At 39.4% G+C, this 26,926-nt stretch overlaps 1 protein-coding gene and 1 pseudogene across 5 annotated transcripts in view; both read left to right on the forward strand.

Moving 5' to 3' along the window:
* Nucleotides 1-6,062, forward strand: part of CUL4A (cullin 4A) — a 65,335-nt gene extending 59,273 nt beyond the window's left edge. For all 5 annotated transcript variants that reach the window (XM_036249503.1, XM_036249505.1, XM_036249504.1 and 2 more), the window contains 3 exons: nt 61-233; nt 2,150-2,302; nt 4,449-6,062. In XM_036249503.1, coding sequence (XP_036105396.1) covers nt 61-233; nt 2,150-2,302; nt 4,449-4,544 — 422 coding nt within the window. In that variant the 3' untranslated portion in view covers nt 4,545-6,062. The remainder of the gene's footprint in view (nt 1-60; nt 234-2,149; nt 2,303-4,448) is intronic.
* A 15,625-nt stretch (nt 6,063-21,687) lies between these two features.
* Nucleotides 21,688-24,327, forward strand: LOC118622392 (annotated as a pseudogene).
* Nucleotides 24,328-26,926: the final 2,599 nt, after the last annotated feature.

Genomic DNA, 26,926 nt, shown 5'->3' on the forward strand with positions numbered 1-26,926 from the left:
TGTTGAGTGTTGTTACTCATTTTAATGCTGATCTGTGCCTGCATTTTTCTCCCCATTCAGAGGACAGTGAATTACGAAGAACATTACAGTCTCTGGCCTGTGGCAAAGCACGAGTTTTGATTAAAAGTCCCAAAGGAAAGGAGGTAGAAGATGGAGACAAATTCATTTTTAACGGAGAATTCAAGCACAAATTATTTCGAATAAAGATCAATCAAATTCAGATGAAGGAAACCGTATGTATAAATTTTCTCTTTCTACTTATAGAGAGGGTGTTCAAGGAATCACTGGTTTTTATAATTTCTTGACTGTAAGAGTTCTGAAGCATATTTCTAAAGTATCTAATCTGAATACAGTGTTTATAAGAAGACTCATTTTAATGTAGCTTTCCTTTAACTCAATATTCACAATAGGCATGAAAGTCAGAAAGAAATGCATTTAACAGTTATTCTTATTCACAAAAGTGGTATGATAAATCAGAGATTCCTATATCAAATTCTGTTAGCAGAGAGAGCATGTCATTTCGTGACTTGTCTTTTTATTTTTGCACAGCACATTTCAGCCATTCTCTCAGCCTCGGCCTCAGCCAGGGTCCTGGGGTGGAAGTGGTAAGAGTTGTGGGTGTCATGGACCCACTGACATTGTATCTGTGATCTGTGTACAGGTGGAGCATCTGTAGCTTTGATCAGATTCTCAAGGTTCGTGTCCAGAGCAGGTTCTGGCCCACTGCCCTCAGGCCCTTCCTAATGCAGAAGCCCTTGCACCCTTGTGCTGTTATCAGACATACAGGCCAGGTGGGCAGGTACACCCCTGGAACCCACTGACATAACAGGGTGTCCAGCTGGCCCACTTGTACATGTAAATGATTGAGGAGAGGCCTTTTGAAGGAGTGGGGTCGATTCAGATAACACAAGGACAGCTTTCATTGATCTGAGTGGTATCACAAATACTTTCTCCACCTCCATCAGTAGACAGTGATTGTTTCACTTACATAGAGGTGTTCAAAGTCAGAAAATACGTTCAGATTACACAAAAAGAAATACAAAAGACCAGTAAATATATAAGAGATGTTCACTCATCAGTAATTTTTATGAAATTCAAATTAAAGTAACATTCCATTTTTCATCTGTCAGTTTGGGAAATGTTTAAAAGTTTGTTACAGCCCGGGTTGGTAATATATGGGAAAACAGGTACTCTCTTTTTATGGGTTGTTGTTTTTTTTTCTTTTGTTTTTTTAAGATGTTTGGATTCATAGGCCTTTTTTAGTGGGTAATTTGACACACATGTTAAGTGGACATATCCTTTGAGCCATGTCTTTTACTATTAGGAATTTATAATAGAGTGATTAAAGGGTGTAAAATTTTGGAGTTATAGTTCCAAAGTTGGACTGTTATCTCTTTCCCCCAGAGAAAACCACTTATTGCCACTTTTGTTTACACTCACGCAGTTTATATCTTTAGTACAGGGAACAATAACCTTTTTTTGGGTCATGGATCCCTTTGAAAATATGATGAAAGCTTAGATTCTCCTGTCCCAGAACATATCTTACATACATACATACACAGACCTGCCTCTCCTCCACTCTCCTTTGATCTGCAGACCCCCTTTAGGTTGCTATTTAACATCAAGTTATCAGTGTTTGCTGTTTGCTTCTGATAACAGCTCTTTATCTGTTCACGTTTTTTTCTTCTAATTACTCCCTATATGCTCAAGTATGTTTTAAATCAAAAATCAATTTTTAATTTTATGCCCTATCAAGATGATTATAGTTTAACCTTAAAATTATTGTGATGATCTCTGTTACATTAGTGGGTTCCCAATGTTGAACAAAGCTTACATTTCTGGAATAAATTCTTATGGCTATTATGCTTCGATTTTGTTTTTTTGTGCTACTGGATTTAATCCAGAATTATATAGGGTTTTTACAGCTTTTTTTTAATAACTTTTTAATTTATTTTTCAAGTTTTGGTACTGAAGTTGCACTGTTTTGGGGAAGCTACATTTTATTAGAACACATAAAAATGCATAGCAGAACAGGATTCATCCCAAGTTTGGCCTTTGTTTGCATCAAAAGTTCCTAGTCATACTCAACAGTATGAAATAATTAATACTAAAATTTATCTTTACATTTTACTTTTTGTCTTTTGTGCAGGTTGAAGAACAAGTCAGCACCACTGAGAGAGTGTTTCAGGACAGACAGTATCAGATTGATGCTGCTATAGTCAGAATAATGAAGATGAGAAAGACTCTTGGTCATAATCTTCTAGTGTCTGAATTGTATAATCAGCTGAAATTTCCAGTAAAGGTAAAAGTATATAGGCTTAATTAAAACTGTAGTATTGTGCTAAACCATTGGCAAAACATGTTTGATTCTCACTACCTTCAGAATCATATCATTTGTTCTACATTATAAGTGATCATTTGCTACAAAAATCTACCTTTGTGTATATACTAAGTGTAGAAAACCTGGCAAGTGATGATAGTAAGAACTTGATCTCATTATGTTCTTCAGCACCATTGCAGGAATGATAGATACCTAAATTTTCCATTTGCAAGCATGTACTTATATTTTCAAGAAGAGAAGAGGAAGGTACTACATGGAAATGGACACATTTATTCTCAGTAGTTGTAACAATTCTGGTTTTATCACAGGATTTTAAGGAGATCATACTAACAACTAATTTACACAGCATTTTCAAACTAAAAGCATTCTTTTTCTTTTTAATATTTTATTTATTGATTTTTTTTTTTTTTAGGGAGAGAGAGATAGAAACATCAATGTGAGAAACATCAATCAGCTGCCTCCTGCACAGCCCCTACTGTGGAACAAGCCCGCAACCTGGGCATGTGCCCTGACCAGAAATCAAACTGGGATCTCTCAGTCTATGGGCCAACGCTCAGTCCACTGAGCCACACCGACCGGGCTACAAAGCATTCTTTACCTCGTAATATATCCTCATTGCTGTTGAGTAAAAAGCCTGCCCTAAAACCTTTCAGTCCATGCGTATTTCCAGAAATGAGATCTCCCGGCTGTGTATGGAGCATAGGATAAGTGAAAAGCTCTTTAAAATATGTATATACCCACCTAGAAAGTATGGGACTCTCATGACACTTGGCCTTTCAAAAGTGTCTAAACCCTGCCACATGTGCTTTTGTGGTGCAAGAACCCTGATTGTGTGTTGTCCAGTTTGATAAAAGAGCAGCTGACCCTCCCTTCTCACCAAAGGAGTTAAGGTGGACTAGTGAGTCTCGACTGAAATAGCAGGTGAGAGTACCATCCTATCTCAGCAAATATTGGGCTCCTGTACTCTCCAGAGGCAGTATATGCTCCCCAGTGCTCTGCACAGTGATGGAACACTGCTTCGTACACCGTACACCGTTCTTCCCTACCATGAACCAGGGAGAATGTTAATTTTCCCCTTTGCAGATGCAAAACCCAGCAATTAAAAGACTTAGTAGCAGTTAAGGTGTGCATACTACTGTGGCACCTACTTCTACTTCGATAGGTAGGTAATTGGGTTTCAGCCACATATTGTAAAATGTATGATCTATCATTGAATAGAGTGATGCTGTTTGGAAGAAAGAACATACAGGTAAAAGCTTGCTCATAGTCGTCAGCATAGTTGTGCTTCCTAACACAGCAGAGCCAGAGGTGCCCTTCCTGGACAGACATGTCATGGTATGGACATGTCAATTCAGTCATCTACTTTTAGCAAAGAAACATTCAGAATCTGTGATTATGTTTATGTAGTAAATATATAATAATATAGTACTTAGGGAGAAATGTAATTAACAGATTTGGAAGTGCAATAATATAGTACTTAGGGAGAAATGTAATTAACAGATTTGGAAGTGCCCTGAGACATTACCAGATTTTCCTTTCAAACAAACAGATGTGTTACCTTAAAGCAGTGGTTCTTAACCTGTGGGTCATGCCCCTTTGGGGGTCAAATGACCCTTTCACAGGGGTTGCCTAAGATCATCGGAAAACATATTTCCAATGGTCTTAGGAAACCGAGACATCGCTCCTCTATCAGACTTCTTTATCCATCTCCAGGCAGGTCCGCCCACATGCAGACACACCCACATACAACATGAGGAACTGTATTAAAGGGTTGCGACATTAGGAAGGTTGAGGACCACTGCCTTAAAGGATCTGCCGTGTATATGTACTCATTAGTAATCATAAATAACGTATTTACATTTCACAAGTTTCACATTCGCATAGAAAGCACTGCTCTGACAGTAAATTCACATGGAAGCACTTTGATCAGGAGATAATGTTAACATTGTCTTTGAAGTAGGGGGCTTTAGTCTACTCGTTGTATAATTACAAATATATATAGATATGTAATATATGTGCATAATTATAAGCACATACTTCATGAATGATGTTCCCCTATGTTTGTAAATTTAATGCCACTGTAATTGGGTTTTTTTTTCTTTTTTAGCCTGGAGATTTGAAAAAGAGAATCGAATCTCTTATAGACAGAGACTATATGGAGAGAGACAAAGACAATCCAAATCAGTACCACTACGTGGCCTGATGCGTGGGCCAGCTGTTTTCTTTCATGAGACACTGGAATGTATCTTCAGAGCAGTGAAACACTTCTGTGCTATTTCCAGGGCTTTCTGGGATTGAGCCAGCATGGATACTTTGGATTAGAAGGAAAGGAGATGATTCTTGGATAACCCTTCAGAAGGCTTAAGGAATTGCAAATGGCATATGTATCTTTTCACCCTCCAGTTCTTCCTCTTGTTCTTTTAGGTATATAAATTGTTTCCATTGCTCTGTGCAGAATGACATTGTAATTGGACAAGAAGGTATTGGTTAAATGTAAGATGGTGTTCTTGAGGCAAAGAACTGAAAGTTCAGTTTGTTTTTGTGTGGGTGATCATGAATGCACAATAAAAAGACCCTCTATGCTGCATTCTTTAGCTACAGAGATTACTTAGGTATTCCTGAAGATAAACTATCTTAGTTGATGAACACTTAGATTAAAAACAAGAACCCTTAATTGGTGAACATTAGGAAGAAAGTCAGTGTTAAAAACTGGCTTATTAATTATGCAACCTAAATACTAGCATCTGTTTCATTTATTTTCAAAAAGTTTTAAACTTTGATGACTGATTTTTCTATAATGAGGTTTCTCAGTAAGATCTCTGATGTGCCAAGAGGACATCGGGTCTGATGTGTTTGATGCAGTAAACTCATCAGCGTCTTTATTTCCACTGAATTATTTGTGAACTTTCTGTTTAAGGTTTTGGAGAAGATGGTGTGTTTGTGTTTACCATTCTGAGATTGAGTCTAGCAGTTCCTCTTTTTTTTTTTTTTTTTTTTGCATTGGGGTAACTGCTGTTTGATTTTTTTTTTTAATTGAAGTATTTGTATGATTGGTATAATAAAGTTTGGTTTTATTTTTACAGTCATGCACAAGGACAGTCGTTCTCTGTGCTATAACCACTGTAAAACGTTTTATAGGAGACTTAAAGTCTTTATTGTGAAGCAGAGGTTATTTTGTCAAAAGATTAAAAGGATTTCATTGGCACCTGGTTTCATGTTGTGTATGTATAGGTGAGGTTCAATAGCAGATGATGATGTTAGTATGGTAACTATAACAAAGATACTTTTATGATAACATTTAAAAGTACTTTATATTTTACATAATAGCATGTTTCATTTTGATTAAAAACTACCAAAGGAATTTTGATCATGGTATAAGTGTTTAAAGCAATATTTTCTGGAATATACCAAGTTTATATAATTTGATTTTGTGCTAAAGTACTCAAAGATTCTGCCTTTTTGAAACATGCGTGTTTAAAATATGACACCTTATGGGTTTCCATATGAAAATCCTCTTTAAGTATCATCATTTCTATATTTGTAAATTTTCATTTTGAGTTCTATAATATGTGGTCTGTAAAAGACCAAATAGATTTCTACTTCTTATATTTTAAGTTCACTGTCTCTAGAAATTAATATTGTAATTTAATGTAGACTTACTCTGAATAAAATTAGTTAATTGGCCTTAAAATTACATTAATAAAATTTTGTGGTATGTGAATGACATTCCTCATAACTCTTAAGCAAGTTAAAATTCATTACCAGTACAAAAGACAGAACCAGAAGTGGGGCAAAAAACCCATCCACTCTCTCAGGTAATGATTCCTGTCCTCTTTCACAAATCACTACTCAGCTAAACGTCAGCAGACTGGTCTGACTTCATGGAGATTAAAAGCAACATACCCCTGGCCGGTTTGGCTCAATTGTTAGAGTGTCAGCCTGCGGTCCAGAGAGACCCGGGTTCGGTTCTTGCTAGGGGCACATACCTCGGTTGCAGTTTGTCCCCGGCCCTGGTTGTGTCGTGCAGGTGGCAGCCACTCTTTGTGTCCCTTTCACATAGATGTTTCTCTCTCTTCCCCTCTCTCCCTCCCACTCTGTCTGAAAAAAAATTGAAAAAAATGTCTTCGGGTAAGGATTTAAAAAAAAAAAAAAAGGCATCATACTGTACCTCCTATTGTGTTTCTATCCATTCTGTTATCAGTATCATTCAAAATTTTATTATAGCCTTAGCCAGTGTGGTTCAGTGGTTAGAGCATTGGTCCAAGCACTGAGGGATTGTGGGTTTGATTTCCGGTCAGGGGCATGTACCTGGGTTGTGGGTTCTGTCCCTGGCCCCAGTTGAGAGTGTGTGGGAGGCAACCAGTCCATGTGTCTCCTGTTCTCCCTCCCTCTCCCCCTCCCCTCCCCCTCTCTAAAAATCAATGGAAAAAAATATCCTCAGGTAAGGATTAATAACAAGTTTTATTATAGTTAGAGGTTCATGTGGTAAAACAAATAGTGTAGTGGAAATGATTGTAAAGGAAAAGTCACTTAGATGAGAAAAAAGCTATAAAAGGAGAAGGTGAAATTATTTATAGATAAGTGATTCCCAGAAAAATCTAAGAGAAGCAACTGAAAAGCCATGACTAAAAAAAAAAAAAAAGAAATCACTGAGTTTTTCTTTGAACACAAAATCAACAGAAAAGTCAAAATATAATGGAAGGCTATTTTTTCAATAGCACCAAAAAATGATAAAATACCTAGTAATGAGAAATATCTATGCTATATGAAAAGCATTTTAAGATGTCAAATGTCACATAACTTAAAACACAGATAGACAAGATGACCCTGAAATTAAAACAGAAAAGCAAATAGACAACAATAGTCAAATATTGTTTTTAAACCTATAATACAGTGTAGTTGAAACACCATGCTTCTGGTACATAAATGGATCTCTGGAACCAAATAGAATCCATAAATGAACAAAATATACAAGAATGTGTGTCGCATGAAGGGGGCATGTTAGGGAAAGGGAGATTTCAACAATAATGCTGGTAAAATCTGGGTTACCACCTTGAAAAAGCAAAGTTAGATATACTCATTTTTCATATTAAAATAAGCTCCAAATGGTCTGATTTAAAAGTGTTACAAATAAAATGAAACCATAAATTTAAGAGAACCGACATCTTCTTTTTCTCAGAATGGGAAAAATCTAATCACAAATTAAGATCCTATTTTTATGTTTTACTGATCTTTTTTCTTAGAAACATCAATCAGTTGTTTCCTGCACGCCCCCTACTGGGGATCCAGCTGGCAGCCTGAGTGTGTGCTCTGGCAGGAGAGGAACTGGGACCTCTCAGTCCATGGTACGATGCTCAGTCTATTGAGCCACTCTGGCCCAGCTTAAGATCCAGTTTTAAAAATATATAACATTCTTAAAAGTCTACATGGGAAAAAGTAAAAGCCTGGGAAATGTTTGGATAAGAAGACTATTATTTTAGTCTACACAGAACTACAAATTAGCAGGAATGAGACCAACAACCCAAGAGATAAGTGTGGTTGTGTTCTTGGTGAGTTTTTCAGAGAACAGGAGCAGAGAGAGAATGAGTACAGACTGCAGTTTTCAAGAAAGGAAAAATGAAATGGCGGGAGGAAGAGTGGAGTCCAGTGGGGTCATTTTGAGACAAGCTTTTTCAGCAGCTTTGCCAGTATTTGAGTGTCATCCTGGAGAGAGGCATACTGACCTTGGAGAGAGGTGTACTGATCCAGGAGGGAGAACAGAGGACTGGAGAAGGCCCCTCACCCTACCCCACACCTGGCATTTGGATGCAGCAGTGGAGTGGGCAGGAGTGGGAGCAGATGAAGGCCAATGCCAGGTCTGTCGTTGGGGGTCGGGAGGGAGGGTTGATTATGACAGTGAGCCCTGGAGTCAGACCCTGTGAGGGTAACTGGGAAGTAAACAGGTCTGCTCACTGAAGGGCTGAAGAACTGGGGAGGGAGGGAGCTCACATCAGCAATGATAGGATCTAGGGAAAGAGGGAGGGAGGGGGCTGCAGTGAAATCAAAGCTCGAAAGACAGGGACCAGGGACCGGATGGATTAAGAGATGAGCAGTGCCCAGCCAGTGTGGCTCAGTGGTTTAGCGTTGACCCATGCACTAAGAGGTCACTGGTTTGATTCCCAGTCAGGGCACATGCCCACGTTGTGAGCCCAATCCCAGTGGAAGGCATGCAGGAGGTGGCCAATCGATGTTCTCTCTCATTGATGTTTCTATCTCTCCCTCTCACTTCCTCTCTCTAAAAATCAATAAAGAAAAAAAAAAAAGTGATGAGCAGCATGGAGAACTGCCAGTGAGTGATGGACAATGACAAAGTGCCTGGAAGTGACTGCAATGTGGAAGGAAGGTCATGGCTCCTTGGTATGAGCTTCATAGAAGCAGGTGGGAAGGGGTTGGAGTGGGGAAACTAAGGCCTGCAGGCAGCAATGAACAGAAGACAAGTCCTCTCCCCCACTTCCAGGCCCAGGGTATCGAGGACACAAAGATGGTACAGACCATATGCTGGGCTGCAGAGAAAGCAGGGTCCTCAGGACAGGTTTCTATAGGAGCTGGTAGGACAGGGGTGCTGCTGCTGCACTCAGTCCCATGACAGGAACTCTGCTAGCCAACATCCCTGGTCTCTGCCCCTTGCCATTCACTGCCCCCAGGGGAGAAGAAAGGAGTTTGAAAGGAGAAACAAGCTTCCCACACCCCCAACTGCTTCCTGAACAGGCACTTCTGCTCCTCCCTATGAGAACTGAAGAGGCCCTGTCCGGGAAGGAGGAGGAAGCCCAGGGCCTACTGATCATTTTAGAACTCTGGGGAAGAGTGCTATTTATCAAACATCTGGTGCAGACATCTAGGAGATGCTGGTTTTATTGACGAGAGGGGATTTCAGAAAGGTCAGTAAAAAGGGCTGGGGTTGGGAGAGGTGGGGAATTGGGACATAGGGAGGACATAGTGTTGAACTCCATATGGAAAGTTAGCTGAGTGCATAGTGGGATCAGTCCTAGCAGGCTCTCTCAGGAAGCAGATTGTAATGTGGGATGATAGTCTCTTAGGTAAACTTACAAGTATATTTTAAAATATGTTTTTATTGATTTCTTAGAAAGGAAAGGAGAGAGACATCGATTAGCTGCCTCCTGCAAGCCCCCTACTGGGGATGGAGCCTGAAACCTGGGCATGTGCCCTGACCAGGAATCAAATCGGGACCTCTCAGTCCATGGGACGAGGCTCAATCCACTGAGCCACACCAGCCAGGCTATATTTTAAATTAGAAAATGCCCATTCCTTTGACCCAGCAAATTCCATTGCTAGGCAATTCTATGATATACTGCTACTCATGCGGAATGATTTCTGGTACAGTAACAGCATTTATCTAAAAAATCCTGTCCATTGACTGGCCTGGTTAAGGGATGTCTGTTCAAACATGTATGATGCTATGTTCCCGAAGCTTTAACCAAAATGAGATCTAGACACTGAGAGGAAGCAAATGTATAGATACATTGTGATGTGAGAAAAGAAAAATACTGTTAAACCCTGGCTGGTTTTGCTTAGTGGTTGGAGCATCAGTACATGGACCAAAGAGGCACAGGTTTGATTCCGATCAAGGGCTTATACCTCATTTGTGGTTCATCCCCGGCCCTGGTCGGGGTCGTGCTGGAGGCAACCAGTCGATGTGTCCCTCTCGTGTCGATATTTCTCTCTCCCTCTCCCTCCCACTCTATCTGAAGATAAATAGAAAAATATCCTTGGTTGAGGGTTAAAAAAAAAAGTACTATGGAAAAAGAGACAACAGCTGGGCCGGTGTGGCTTAGTGGATTGAGAGTCATCCCATGCACCAAGAGATCACAGGTTCGATTCCCAGTAAGGGGCATGCAGGGGACAGCCGATTGATGTTTCTCCCATCCATGTTTCTATCTCTCCCTTCCTCTCTAAAATCAATAAAAACATATTTTAAAAAGAGAACAGGCACCAAATGTAATCACTTATGCTAAGCCTTCACAAAATGAGACTTTATGCCTAATTTAATTAATTTTGCCTCTCCCAGGAATGAACTCTTTAAACCAGTCATCAGGAATGACCTGGTTAGCACTAGTGAGGTAATCTGCTTAATAGACCTCTGTGACCTTGCCACAAACAAACTACGTTTCAGTAGTTTATCTGCCTATAAGTATTTCATTTTGTACAACTCCTTGGAGCTTTTTTTTATTATTATTACTTTCTGTTACAGATGTTTCTCCTTTCTCCCCCACTGATTCCCCCCTCCCCCTCCCTCCCTGCCGTCCCCAGCTTTGTTGTCCATGTCCATTGTTCATGCATACATGCATATAAGTTCTGTGGTTTATTTCTCCCCCCACCATCCCCTCTTCTGGGGATTGTCAATCTGTACCCCACTTCCACGTCTCTGGGACTACCCCATTCCTCAGACTGTTAGGTTCATTATATTCCACAAATAAGTGAGATCATATGATACTTGTCTTTCTCTGTTTGGCTTGTTTCACTTAGGATGATACTTTCCAGGTTCCTCCATGTAGTCTCAAAGGATAAGAGATCTTTCTTTCTTACAGCTGTGTAGTACTCCATTGTGTATATGTACCACAGCTTTTTTATCCATTCGGATACTTGGGCTATTTCCAGATCTTAGCGATTGTAAATAGTGCTGCTACAAACATGGGGGTACATATATTCTTTCTGATTGGTGTTTCAGGCTTCTTAGGGTATATTCCTAGAAGTGGGATCACTGGGTCAAATGGCAGTTCAATTTTTAATTTTTTGAGGTAACACCATAGTGTTTTCCATAGTGGTTGCACCAGTCCGCATTCCCACCAGCAGTGTACTAGAGTCCCCTTTTCTCCACACCCTCGCCAACACTTGTTTGATGATTTGTTGATGGCGGCCATTCTGACAGGTGTGAGGTGATACCTCATTGTTGTTTTAATTTGCATCTCTCTGATGATTAGTGATGTTGGGCATTTCTTCATATGTCTCTTAGCCATTTGCATGTCCTGTTTGGAGAGGTGTCTATTTAGTTCCTCTGCCCATTTTTTAATTGGGTTCTTTGTCTTCCTTTTGTTGAGTTGTATGAGCACTCTATATATATTGGAAATTAACCCCTTATCTGATATATCATTGGCAATTATGCTCTCCCATACAGTGGGCAGCCTTTCCATTTTGATGATTGTATCTTTCGCTGTGGAGTTCCTTTCTGATAGATGGGATGCCGCCCAATTCATGAATCATTGAATAAAGTAATCTTTAAAATTCACTCAAAGTTTGTTTTTTAACAGTATAGAATAGTATACTACTATGGTGCTCCTACTATTTTTTTTGTGTATACATATATGTATACACACATACATATGAACGACAGGAAAGAATAGAATAATAACAGCTGCCCCTCCAAAATGGAATTCTAGAAGGCTGGGAACAGGTAAGAGGAAAACTTCACTGCAAACCCTTCTGTACTTTTTGAACTTTGGTCGAAACAATGTAAGATTAATCAACCATAAATTATTAAGAAAAACAAAATGGCTCTACCTACCATATCCTACAGCATCCTATCCCTACCAAGGAATCTGCCAACCCAAAGGAACCCACTTCCCCTTTCCTTCCTCCTCCCAGTCTTGTCAAGTGTATCATTTTTAGTTTTTATATTTACCTTTCTTGTAAATAATATATTGAACCCTCTGTTTTCTTGATCCGTGAATTTACCGTTTCTCAAGAATATCTACTGTGAAAATGAGGAAATAAGGGCCCATATTTTTCCCAATTTTTCTCCCTCTTCTCCCAATTTCTGACAGCCCTTGTCAGATTACTTTTGTATTTACATATTTAATAATTAAACTGTTTTATCTAAAAGTTGAAAACTGAAATAGCATTTATGACATAATTCTCCCCAGAAGCAAGGAGTGTACCTAACCCAAAGAGTGAAATATAATGCCATACCAGTGCAGCTCAAAGAAGTGTAAGCATCAGAGACAAATATCTTTTCAGTATCCCATCAAATGCTAAAAGCTCATGTCATGTTTTAGCTTGCTGTATATTTGAACTATGGCATTCTTGTTCAGATTTTTGTTTTCCCTGGAGTTTGAAACTGCTATCGTTGACAAATGAAACATGTGCTTTCTCTCATCACTAAGATAAACTTTCTTATTACGTGATTTGCGTGAATCCAGTTTCTTAAGGCATTTTCCTCAGAACTCGCTGATACAGTATTCTGTTTTCAATGCAGACCATTTGCATAGCTGTGGTCCTGAAATGTCCTTTGTTTCTATCCCTGTTTAGGTCCACTCCTCAGATCCCCAGCCTCTGTTTTACCTATTTTCTTGACTCGTTTTTCTTGGAGAGAAGGCTTTCTCTGAGAGAAGGCTAAACTTTCTGGTTCCTTGCTTGCCTCTTTTACTTTGCATTTATGCTTAATAGTTTGGCTGTTTAGAAAATATAAGTTCAAAATAATTTCCTTAGGAATAGCCGGTGTGGCTTAGTGGATTGAGCACCAACCCCATGGACTGTGAGGTCCCCCAGTTCAATTCCCGATCAGGGCACATATCCAGGTTTCAGGCTCGATCCCCAGTAGGAGGCAACCAATGGATGTTTCTCTCTCACATCGATGTTTCTCTCTCTCTTTCTCCCTTCCTCTCTCTAAAACCTCAATAAAAACATATTTTAAAAATAATAGTAATAATTTCCCCAGAACTTTGAAGGCATTGCTTCATAGTCTTCTAATTTGAAGCTCTAATGTCTGATGCCATTTTGTAACGTTTCTTATTTTTTCACAAAATTTTTGGAATGTATTCCTGTGTTTTTCTTTTCACAAGAACATATCTAGATCTGAGCCCCTTTTTATTTACCCTGCCAGGACTCAGCAAGCCTGCTGCATTAGAGGATTGGACTTCCTCTGTTCTGAGACATGCTCCTCACGTACTGCCTACATTGCTTCTTCCCCTCCAATGTTTCTGCTTTTTTTTTTTTTATTCTCACCCGAGGACATTTTTTTTTTTTTTTCATTTTTCTTCAGATAAAGCAAGGAGAGAGGGAGGAAGAGAGAGAGAGAAACATCAATGTGAGAGAGACCCAACAACTGACTGCCACCCACACGACCCCAACCAGGGCTGGAGACAAACTGCAGCCGAGGTACATGCCCTTAGTGGGAACCAAACCCAGGAATCTCTGGTCCACAGGCCGACGCTCCAACTGCTGAGTCAAACTGGCCAGGGCTGCTCTCACTTTCTTTAGGAGGAATTTTTGTTAAAGCAAATAGGTCAGATGATATCATAATGAAAACCAACACCACCCCCCCCCCCCACACACACACACACAATGCACTGTTCTATTTTTGTTTCTGGTTACTTTTCTGGCCGTGGCCTCTCTATCAGATTATCATTTGTTTTCTGATTCTAATAGCAAACATTTTTAATGGCTACATCTTGAAACACTGAGGGCACCAATTCAAATTTTTAAACTTCTTTGCTCTTCCCTCATGTCTAGGATAGGGGTGGTAAACTTTTCTGTAAAGGCTTTGCAGGCCACATACAGTCACTGTTACATACTCTTCTTTATAAGTAGAGTAAAAATCAAAGAAGAGGAGAGTTTAAGGAAGAAATGGTAGAAGTGTAATGAGAACTGGAAAATGTCCAGTCCTGTGGCAACTAGGGGCACTACAGTTTGAGTATGGGGTAGGAACACATTCAGTGGGGTACAGTTTGTGGAAGCTTGAATCAGGCAGAGACAGGAGAGTTTCTCTTGGATGATGAAACTTGAGCAAGTTTATAGACTGAGAGGAAGGAGCTAATTGAGAAAGGGAAGGGAAGAATTTGAAGATAGGAAAAAGGAAGAATAACTGATAGTTCAAGTTTCTACAAAGATAGAATAGAGTGGATTCAAAGCCCGGGGGTGGGGGCAGGGGGGGCCAGGGAGGCGCACACTTTTGTATGTGTGTTGTGTGTGTGTATTTGTGTGTTTATGTATTTGTGTGTACGCATATTTGTATATGTGCATTTGTGTGTATACACGTGTGTTCTTGCTAAGAGATGATTATGTAAAGGCAGGTACAGATGTAAATAAATATTAAGTACATGTAACAGGATAGAAAGCTGAGGATATTTTTAAGTTTCCATTATCAGTGATGTGGGACTCAAGGCCAACTTAGTAAATTGAGACAACATTGCATTTTAAAGTAGACACACTGTTCTCAGTTGGCTTCTCAAAGACAGACTAGCAACAGTTTTGAGGCACTGAGTCAGCAGAGAGAAAAGGTTAAGGGCTAGAGTTTTAAAGTCAGATGGCCCAGGGATCAAAGCCTGGCTCTGTCACTATCTTGGTGCCCTTAAGAAAATTACTTAAATTCTCTAAACTTGGTTTTCTTATCTTTTAAAAGGAGATAATAAGGCTAGTTAGCTCATGAAGTTGTTCTGAATTAATACATACTGAGGTATTTTTTTTTTATCCTCACCCAAGGACATTTTTCCATTCTTTGTTCAGACAGAGTGGGAGGGAGAGAGAGGAAGAGAGAGAGAGAGAAACGTCGATGTGAAAAGGACACATCGAGTGGCTGCCATCCGCACGACCAACCAGGGCCGAGGTACGTGCCCTTAGCGGAAACCGAACCCGGGTCTCTCCGGACCGCAGGCGGGCGCTCTAACCGCTGAGCCAAACCGGCCAGGGCCATACTGAGGTATTTTTAACATGTGCCACATGCCACTAAAGGTGAATGGCTGTTAATGCTTATTACCAATATATAGTGCAATTCTTGGCTAGGATAAACAATCTTGGTATAAATCTGAAATCTGCCCAAAGGAGGGCAGGAAAGTAGCAGAAAAGAGAATAAAAATTAAAATAAAATGATTTAAACTCCAACTAAAAGGCAAAGATTTTCAGATAAAAAAGTAAGACCAAAGATAATACCATCACTTAGTATAAAGGCAATTAACAGGTGGGTTAGAGTAAAAGATGAATAAAAGATCTACCATGAAAACTAATCATAAGAAAACTGGAGTGCCCCTAACAGGAACCAAACCCGGGACTCTGGTCCGCAGGCCGATGCTCCAACTGCTGAGCCAAACTGGCCAGGGCTAATTTTTTTTTTTCTTTATTGATTAGAGAGAGAGAGAGAACATCAATTGGCTGCCTCCTGCATGCGCCCACTGGGGATTTGGCCCACAACCTGGACATGTGCCCTGACCAGGAATCAAACCACCAACCTCTTGGTGCATGGGTCAACGCTCAACCACTGAACCACACAGGCTGGGCTGGAGTAGCTATATTAACATGAAGTAGATTTCAAGACAAGGAGTATTGCCAGAGATAAAAAGGACATTTCATAAAGATAAAAGAGACATTCACCAGATTTAACCCTGAATGTAGAGCTTCAAAAATGTGAACCTGAAAATGACAGAGCTGAAAAGAGCAATAGAAGCAGCATACAAATCCATAATTGTGTTTGGAGATTTCAACACTCTCAGTATTTGATAGACAGGAAATTGGAAGGACATGAACACTATTAACCAACCTGACATCGTTGATAATTACAAAATACTAAACCCAACAATAGCAAAACATAGCATTCTTTCCCAGTGACCGCTGTATGTACATGGTGACATAAAACAAGTCTCAATATACTTAAAAGGACTGAAATGATGCAGAACATTTACTCTTACCACAATGAAATTAAATTAGAAAATTAAAAAACTTTGCTAACTGCTAAATAACAAATTGCTTGAAAATTAAGTAATTCATTCCTAAATAGTCCAATAATTCTAATGTAGATAATATAAGTAAATAACACACTTTTAAATAAATAACCCATGAGTCAAGGAAAAGTCAGAATGAAAATTAGATATATATATATTTTTTTATCCTCACCTGAGGACATTTTTTTTTTTTGATATTTTGTTCAGATAGAGTGGGAGGGAGAGAGAGAGAAACATCGACGTGAAAGGGACACATGGAGTGGTTGCCACCCACAAGACCCAACGAGGGCCAGGGACAAACCGCAACCGAGGTACGTACCCTTAGCGGGAACCGAACCCAGGTCTCTCCAGACCGCAGGCCAACGCTCTAACCACTGAGCAAAACCGGCCAGGGCTAGATAATATTTTTAATTCAATGAATAGGAATATACAACATAGCAAAACTATGTAAGATAAAGCTAAAGAAGTGCTTAGAGAAAAATTCATAGCTTCAGATTCTTACATTTAAAAAGACAAAAGGTTTAAATACAATGATCTACCTTAAAAAGGTAAAAAAAAAAAAAAAAAGCCCAGCCAGTGTGGCTCAGTGGTTGAGCATCGACCCATGCACCAAGAGGTCACCGGTTCTATTCCCGGTCAGGGCACATGCCCAGGTTGTGGGCTCGATCCCCAGTGGGGGGCATGCAGAAGGTGGCCAATCGATGTTCTCTCTCATTGATGTTCCTATCTCTCTCTCTCCATTCCTCTCTCTCTAAAATCAATAAAGAAAACAAAAAGCATTTTAAATCCAAAGTAAATACTAGATGGAAGAATATAATGAAGATTAAAGTAAAAAAAAAAATCAATGAAATAGAAAATAGACAAATGGAGAAATCAGTGAAACCAAAGCTGTTTGAGACGATCAACAAATGATAAACCTTTAGCTAGTCTAATTCAAAAGAGAAAACAAAAATGATCAGTATCAGAAATGAAAGATAACAGATCCTACAGAGAATATAATGAATCACTTTATGCCAATAAATTCTAATTTAGATGACATGGTCAAATTCCATGAAATTTGCAAATTATCAAAATGGACACAGGAAGAAATCGAAAATAAAAATAACTCTACATTTGTTAAGTATATTTGTAATTTTAAATCTTTCCACAAAAAAACTCCAGGACAAGTGGCTTTACTGATGAATTGTATTCAACCTTAAAGGAAGAAGTAATATTTATCTTGCAGTCTTTCAGAATCAGAAGAGGAAAGATTTCAAGACAAATTTTATGAGTCCAGCATTACCCTGATACAAAAATCAGATAAAAATATTACAAGAAGCCCTGGCCAGTGTGGTTCAGTTGGCTGGAGTGTTGTCCTGTACACCAAAAGATGACAAGTTCAATTCCCAGTTAAGACACATACCCAGGTTTCAGGATTGATCCCTGGTGGAGGCATGTTCAGGAGGCAACTGATGGATGTTTCTCACAAGGATGTTTCCTCCTCTCTCTCTCACTGTTTCTCTCCCTCCCTCCCTCCAAGATTAAAATAAAATTACTGACCAGCACCCCATAACCAAAGTATTTGTCATGTGAGAGGTGACCAGTCAATGTGTCTCTCTCACATCAATGTTTCTCTAGCTCTCTCCCCTCACCCACCCCCATCTGATGATAAATGGAAAAATATCCTCAGGTGAGGATTTTTTTAAAAAAGCATTTTCATCGAATAGCTATCATACTGGGTTGGGGGATGAACATTGATTCTTATATCTCACGCCATCCACAAAAATTAAATTTGATCATAGGCCTAACTGTAGAAGCTAAAACCACAGGAGAAAAAAATCTTTATGATGTTGGGATATGCAAAGATTTTTTTTTTTAATCCTCACCCGAGGATATTTTTTCCATTTTTTTGTACAGATGGAGTGGGAGGGAGAGAGAGGAAGGGAGAGAGAGAGAGAAACATCGACGTGAAGGGACACATCAAGTGGCTGCCACCCGCACGACCAACCAAGGCCGGGGACAAACTGCAACCGAATTACGTGCCCTTAGCGGGAACCGAACCTGGGTCTCTCCGGACCGCAGGCCGACACTCTAACCGCTGAGCCAAACTGGCTAGGGCGCAAAGATTTTTTTTAAACACAAAAACCATGAAGCATAAAGGGAATACTGCTAAATTGGATTTTCATTAATTTAGAGCTTGCCCTGGCTAGTTTTGGTCAGTGGTTAGAGAGCCAGCCCACAGATCAAAGGGTCACAGGTTCAATCTCCAGCCTCTGTCGTGGCACGTGCAGGAGGCAACCCATCAATGTGTCTTTCCCACATTGATGTTTCTCTCTCTCCCCTCCTCCCTCACTCCCTCCCTTCCACTTTCTAAAAATCAATTGAAAAAATATCCTCAGGTGAGGATTAACCAAAAACAAATAGACACAAATTTAGAGCTTGCTTTTTGAAAGATACTAAAAAAAGTAAAAAGGCAAGCTTAATGGGAGAAAATATTTACAATACATCCAAGTATTTGTATCCAGAATATATCAAAAAGACACTTAGAATTCAATAATAAGAAAACCAGTACATCATTTTTAAAAACAGGACGAAGTTTGAACACAACCTGAAAAAGATAACGTAAATAGTTATTTGGCACATAAAAAGATCTTCAACCTCATCAGTCATCAGGACAAGGTGATCACAATGACACAGCTAGCATAATTTTTGATACTAAAAAAAGTGTTGACAAGGATGTGGAGCTGATGTTGATGGGACTGTACAGTAGTACAATCACTCCAGAAAAGCATTTGATGGTTTTCTTCTAAAGATAAACAGACATCCAGCCATTCAATGCTAGGTATTTATCCAAGAGAAAAGACAGCATATATCCACACAACAATTTGGTTTTGAATGTTCATAGCAGCTTTATTGGTAACAAAATATTGGAAACAACTCAAATGTCCTTCAATAAGTGAATGGGTAAATAGATTGTGGTAGATCAATACATTGAAACAAGCTGGTATCAGCAATAAAAATGAACTAGTGGTACACCAAGTATGGATAAATCGCAAAACATTACACTAAGAGAAAATTCAAATACAAAACAATACACACTATGTGATTCCATCTATATAAAATTCTGTAATATGAAAAACTAATCTGTAGTGACACAAAGCAGATTAGTGGCTACCTAGGTTTAGAGATGGGGTTAACTACAAAGAGATACAAGGGAACCTTTTAGAATGAAGAAAATGTTTTCTATCTTGATTGGGATGTCGTTTCATGGGTGTATACATTTGTCAAAATTCATCATACAGTACAACTAAGATGCCATATTTATTTTATATAAACTTGGATCAAATTTATTTGAAAAGGTAAAAGTTACAAGATAAAAAAAGAAAACGAATGGGGCACTTTTACCTGTCTCTACCTGGAGAAACTAAAAAGCAAGATAACATTGGTTCCTTAATCGAGTTTTTTTGTTTTTTGTTTTTTTTAAATCTTAGTTGGAATCAATGGTGATTGTGATCTTTCTTAAAGTTTCGGTCTTGATCCTTAACTTTTCTTTCTTTTTTTTTATTAATAACAGACAATGGCCAGATTAACTGATGATTAATGCTACCATGTAACCATCATAACCAGTATTAATACCATCTTTGTCTGAATTTAAGCACTTGTCTAAAGATCTTTTGTTCCACCCTTACTTTTTGTTACAGTCTTCTTGTCCATAATCTGAACAAGATTTTGATACACTAGCCTATTGCTAAATTCTGTGTTGCATTGGCAGCATAGAACAATTGTGAAATCCACCCTATCCCCTCTGACTTATAATCATGAGTTACAAATGTTGAAGTAGCTTCATGATGATTTCAGTTCCCATTCTGTGTCTTCCACTAAGGCTCTGGTTAACTACACTTCATTTCTTAAATAAGCCATAAACCCTATTTAACACCACCTCAGACCCCAGGCTTCACACACAGCAACCAGTGAGTGTGTAATTAGAAACATGAGCACAATTAAAATTACAGAATTTCTCATTCTGCAAAAGATGGAATTATTCATTTAATCTGCTCTCTAAGAAATTAAAAGTTTTTGGTTCTTTTTTATGAGAGGAATCCTTTTTCATAACCTCTTAAAAGGAAGACAACCATGGTTTAAGTATTTCAAGAAATTATCAGATTATGAGAGAGAGAAAAAATCACCGATGAGAGAGAACATCGTTGGCCAACTCCTGCATGCCCCCACTGGGGATTGGCCCACAACCTGGGCATGTGCCCTGACCAGGAATCAAACCAGCGACCTCTTGGTGCATGGGCCGACGCTCAACCACTGACCCACACCAGCTGGGCTCAATGGCATTATTTTAAATAGCAAAAAAGTGTAAGCAATCTAAATGTCACAAAGAAGAGTGATGGTTTCTTTTAAAAAATTATTGCATGATAGGAATCTTTTCTTATTTTCTTTTACTTCATTATTTGATTACAGATGACATACAATATTAGTTTTGCCTGGCCAGCGTGACTCAGTGGACTGAGAGGTCCCGGTTCAATTCCTGGGTTGAAAGTAGCCGATCAATGTATCTCTCTCACATAGATGTTTCTCTCTCTCTCTCCCTTCCTCTCTTTCTAAAAAGATCAATAAAAACATATTTTAAAATATATATTAGTTTCAGGTGTGCAAAATTGTGATTTGATATTAAATACTTTATAAGGTGATCATCCAATAAATCTAGTACCCATCTGAAACCATATATAGTTATTACAATATTACTATATCTTCTCTATGTTGTACTTTTCATCCCCATGACTATTTTTATAACTGGCAATGTGTACTTCTTAATTGTATGATGGGAGTCTTGCTTCTTTTTCCCACTTGTTAGTATATATTTCACTTGAAAGCTTACTGTTTTCTACTTTTCTGGAATGTTATTCATTAATACTAGTCTTACACGTATCAGTCATGATTTACTTGCCTTTTGTTATCATTAATGGACCAGTTTGGCCATTGGGTTCTAACTTTTGTGTACCTATGACATGATCATCCTTGTTTTCTTACCCTGTCCTTACTTTCTGGCTTCACAAGAAGCTCTAGCACAGCCTTGGAATCAACAGTAATCCAAAGAGCCTGGTTCCTTTTATTGGAGAGCAGTATTTACAACCCATGAACTGGATCATTGCTGCTTCTTGACCCTCTCAGTGGCCAGTTACACAGCTCTGTTTATTTCTCCATCCATCCATTCATTCATCCATCCATCCACCCACCCACCTACCAACCTACCAACCTATCTTTTAAACACACACACAAGTTCCAGTACCACAGTATTCATTCACACCTTTCCTTTTTCCTTACTCGTAACTTCTTTCTTCAGTGAGAAATCTGCAAATTATCATTATCTGCAAAATATCTACTTATTTGTTCAACACTGGGAGACATAGTTTCAGAACTGCTAACGCATACCCCCATGAAAACAAATTTACCAACTAGAGGACAGTGTCTGTACAGCTCTCTGTCTTTGGCCTCAGAGTACCCAGTCGAAACACAAAGTTACTAAGTGCAACTTCCTTCTCTCCCATAGCTTTCAATGTGGTCATGTGACCCATTCCTTATCTTTGTCACAAACTACATTTTATATGGTGTTGGAGTTGAGCTCTAAGGATACCCTAGCCCACCAGAAAGATGAACAAGTGGGTCCTAGAGCAAATTAAGCCTGAAACATTGCTGAAGGTAAAAATGACAAAACTGAAGCTAACGCTGTCCTACTTCAGGCACATCATGAGAACATAAGGTTCTTTGGAAAAGACAATAATGCTGGGACAAACAGAAGGTAGCAGCAAGAGAGGAAGACCCAAATATGAGATGGACTACTCAATAAAAGAAGCCATAAGCATGAGTTTACAAGAGCTGAACAGGGCAGTTGAGGACAAGACATTGTGGACATCACTCAGTCGCCAGGAGTCAGAGCCAATTCAACGGCATATAACATTCTATCTTAGGTTCATTCCTAGGCCCTACATCCTGGTTGATTCTTTTTAATTAATATACAATAAAATCCAGTCTTTGTAGTATACATTTCTATTGGTTTGACAAATATTCAGAATTCCATATCCACCACCGTGGTTCCTTACAGAACAGCTCATTCACCCCAAAAACTTTCTTGCTGACCCTTGTCAACTGTTCCCCCACCCCCATCCCACACACACCTCTAACCCCAGTAATCCTCAATAGTGCTGCCTTTTTCAGAATGCAATATGCATGAAGTCACACATGTGCCTTTTGGGGGTTGGTTTTCCTTCACCAAATGCATTTAGGGTTTTTTTTTTTTTTTTTTTAGAATGGAAGGGGGGAGGGACAGAGAGAGAGGGAGAGATCTACATCTCTGCGAGTGGCCCGGAGAGGTGGCAGTGCCTTGAGTGGGGGCACCCCTTACATCGACAGCAAGATCAGCCTTATCTCCAAGGTGGAGATCTGCTACAAGGGCATCCTCAACAGTGGTTCTCAACTTTCCTAATGCCACGACCCTTGAATACAGTTCCTCATGTTGTATGTGGGCATATCTGCATGTAGGTGGACCCGCCTGGAGATGGATAGAGAAGCCGGATAGAGGAGCAGTGTCTCAGTTCCTAAGACCATCTGAAATATGTTTTCCGATGGTCTTAGGCGACCCCTATGAAAGGGTCGTTCGACCCCCAAAGGGGTGGCGACCCACAAGTTGAGAACTGCTGCTCTGCACCATCAACACCACGAACTCCACCGTAGCCCTGGCCGGTTTGGCTCAGCGGTTAGAGCATCGGCCTGCGGTCCAGAGAGACCCGGGATGGGTTCCCGCAAAGGGTACGTACCTCGGTTGCAGTTTGTCTCCGGCCCTGGTTGGGTTGTGCAGGTGGCAACCACTCAATGTGTCCCTTTCATGTCGATGTCTCTCTGTCTCTCTCTGTCTCTCTCCCTCTCCCTCCCTCCCTCCCTCCCTTTCACTCTATCTGAACAAAATATTGAAAAATGTCCTCAGGTGAGGATAAAAAAAAAAACTCCACCATAGCCCTTGCCAAAGTTCAGTCCTTTGGTACAGAAGACAGATCAGCAGATCATCCAATACCACCTCAAGATGAAATCTTTGAATACATTATATTCTGTGGAAGTGATGTTAAAAACCTCACTGTTTGTGAGCCACCAAAACCACAATGTTCTTTGCCTCAGGATCCAGCTATCATTCATTGTTCACTAGGCTCATCTACTTCTTCATTCCAGTCAGTGGGTTCCTATGGACCTTTTGCCAGGATGTCAACATACAGTCAGTTCAGTCCAACTTCATTAGTTGGGCAGCAGTTTGGTGCTGTTGGTGTTGCTGGAAGCTCCTTGACATCCTTTGGAACAGAAACATCAACTAGTGGTACCCTATCCCATAGTGCAGTTGTTTCTGCCTTCACACAGGATTCAAAATCTGTAAAACACAGTTATCTCAAGGTGGTTCAAGCCCTCAGTTAGATCCTCTGAGAAAAAGCCCTACCATAGAACAAGCAGTACAGACCGCCCTGGCCCACTTACCTGCTCCAGCACCTGTTAGGAGAAGAAGCTCTGTATCAACCAGGACTTTACCATCTCCAGTATGAGCCAAAGAGCAATAGAGAATCAAGAGCACAGGCGAGCTGAAGTACACAAAGTTTCAAGACCAGAAAATGAGCAACTCAGAAATGATAGTAAAAGACAAATAGTTCCAGGTGCTCTTTCAGCTCCAAGGAGAGGGCATGGGGGTCATTGAGATGGCAGGGGATGATCTGGTATTCAATGAGATGGTCCTATAAATCTGAGACTTTGACTTTAAAAGTGCAAATGCACAATTTAACAAGGAGGAAATTGACATCAAGTTTCATAGTAAACTTAAATTGAAAGTGGAAAATAAACTTGAGAATCAGGAGAAATCTGTAAATGGTGAAGATAAGGAGACTTGGGAGCTGATACTTAAAAGAGTGAAGGAAATGATGATGATGAAGATCCATTTGGACCTAATTTTGATATTATGACAAAAGTAAATCCTTCTTTGATAATATTTCTTGTGCTGATAATAAAGAACGGAGAACAACCTGGGCTGAAGAAAGAAAATTAAATGCTGAAACATTTACAATCCCACATTGTCCAAACCGTGGCCATGAGGGGTACAGAGGTAGAGGTGGTCTTGGTTTCCATGGTGGCCAACGGCATGGTGGTGGCAGAGGTGGTACCTTCACCCCTCGAGGATTTTGTGGTGGATTCAGAGGAGGTCATGGTGGCAGGGAGTTTGAAGATTTTGAATATAGGAAAGACAAAAAAGTTGCTGCATAGTCTACAAACAAGTCTTTAAAAATAGGTGAATTTCTAACTCTTCATGGTCCTGAGAACTGGTTTCAGTCTTTACCAAGAATGAAAAAGTGAATTCACTGTATATCTGTCACCAGCACTGGGTTTGTTTGTTTGTTTGTTTTTCTGCTTAATTTCAAAGATAAGATACCGTTATATTGGGTAGGGTGGGGGCAGCTCATCTTTAAAAATGAGCATTAAAAATATTTGAAATAGCAGAAGGTTAAGTAATTTCTTATATCTAGTTAAACCAAAGCAGTACTTCAGTGGGACTTATAAGTAGTTTTCATCACTGAAAGGATTTTTCTTACCACTTAATTGTTTTTGGCAGTTTTTGCAAGTTGCCTGCCAATAGGGCTGTGATGCCGTGTTCCAAGCCACAGAAGAAGGTATGTGTATGTGTGCATGCACATACTCATGTGTCTTTTGCCCTTCCTTTTTGGAAATCCTGTAATATCCCTTTTGAAGTAGCTTATTTTTTCAGTTAATTAGGGTGCTGGAGAATTTTGTCAGTCAACTGTATACACACAGTAAGTATTGTTTCTTAGGCAAAGGTAACTTTTTTATATAGTTGCAAAATTCCATTGCCAAAGAAACATTAAGAACTTTGTATAGCTGTATAAAAAGCAACTAATATTTTAAAAAATAAACATTTTAAAGTCAGCAAACATACTGTGTCCTTGCAGAAGTTGTGCTGAGGAGCAGAGCTGTGGGTAGGTCTTTTTTCATAGCTTTCCAAGATTAACATTTATTTTTATTTTCTTTTTTAATGTTTGGAACACAAATGAAGATTTGATACATTCTTCTGTTATCTAAAAAAGGATAAATCACTCATGCTCATCGCTAAGAACTTCATTTTATAGTAAATGGCATATAAAAGGATTTGTCCAAGTCATAGATATTTTTAGTATATGAATGTAAATAATCATAGATAAGAATTACTTAGCTATATTTTCAAATAAGTAACTCCCCTTTTAAGACATTAAGTAAAACTAGGCATTGATTTAAAAAAAAAAAAAAAAAAAGGCACAGACTACTTGGTAGCCTGCTCATCTCAATTTGACCTCCTATCAACCATTACTTTGTCAAATCAGATACTGACCCTCCTAGTGGCACAATCCTTCAGGGAAATACGCAATCCAGATTTGGAGCTTTACAGTTACTTCAGATGCAAAAAGGCCCTTCCTTGCCTTTAAATTGTGCTTGTTACTGTTCATTATTCCCACAGCAATATCTAAGTTTTATTCCTCAACTCTGCTAAGTAACTGTGAAGCAAATCTCTGTATTGCTTACTGACCTAATTGCTTTATTTAAAACAAAGGGAAAAAAAGCCCTCCTCACCATGACTTTAGAAGACACAGAGTCATTCATTGGGTTTGGTTTTCTACGTCTTTCCTTCCACCAGAAACAGATCAGACTGGGCCCATATCAATGATTCAACAACAAAAAACCCAAACAAACAATAAAAAAAACCCCACCATATTACTCTATAAAAATATTACATCATATAATGTTTGCTTTCATATTCAGTTTTTAATTTTCCAATTTTTATACCCTGTTCTATTGCTGACACAAACTACTTTTAGTATTTAATGAGGTTATCATATTAAAAACAGAAGACTGGAAGCAAAGCATATACTGGGCAAGGACTCTAAGTTGTACACAACAGAAATGGGCACTGACTGATCTAAGCAGAAAAACAATGCACTGAAAAGAGTTTGAGCACCTCACAGAACTTCCAGAAAGAATGCAGAACAACACAAGGGAAACAGCAGATACAAGAGAGCAGCGAGGAGCACAGCAAAAGACATACTACAAACCCAAACTGGTGAAGACCCAGGGAGTTCCAGCTCTTCACCACTACCTCCTGAAATTCATTTTGCTAAGGCTGCAGCCACTGTCATCACCAAGGACCAGATTCTCAGGGGTATGCTTCTTTGCAATCACTAGCTCCTGATTTAGTCTAACAGGCTGAATTCTGGCCAAGTTCAGACCTTAGCTGTTAGGAAGGCTAGGAAAGTGATAATGTGGTTTTTTTTCCCCCCAGTTTCTACCAAGGGCTCTATCACCCATATTCACAAAAGGAGGAATTCTCCCACCATAGAAAGGAGTTTCAGGGGGAAAAGACAATTAAGAGGTGGGTTTTTTTATCCTCACCTGAGGACATTTTTCCATTTTTTTGTTCAGAGAGTAGAAGGGGAAGAGAGAGAGAAACATCGATGTAAAAGGGACACATCGAGTGGCCACACGACCCAACCAGGGCCGGGGACAAACTGCAACCGGGGTACATGCCCTTAGCGGGAACGAAACCCGGATCTCTCGGGACCGCAGGCGACAAAGAGGTGGTTTGTTTGTTTCTATAATCAAGACTATTTGGTAGTTTCTCATCATCAGAATATTCAGGAGAAAATGAAAATATTTTAGAATTTCTCCAATTACCTCCAAATTTAACACTCTACTTCATAGGGACAACCCAGGCTCAACAACATTGTCACATATTGGACCAATACCATATGCTAACAAACTATTCATAAACTACTTCACACTGAAAGTAGAAACAGACCCCAGATTCAATATTTTCTCT

The sequence above is a fragment of the Molossus molossus genome, unplaced genomic scaffold (genome assembly GCF_014108415.1).
Source record: "Molossus molossus isolate mMolMol1 unplaced genomic scaffold, mMolMol1.p scaffold_m16_p_9, whole genome shotgun sequence".
Classification (NCBI taxonomy): Eukaryota; Metazoa; Chordata; class Mammalia; order Chiroptera; family Molossidae; genus Molossus; species Molossus molossus.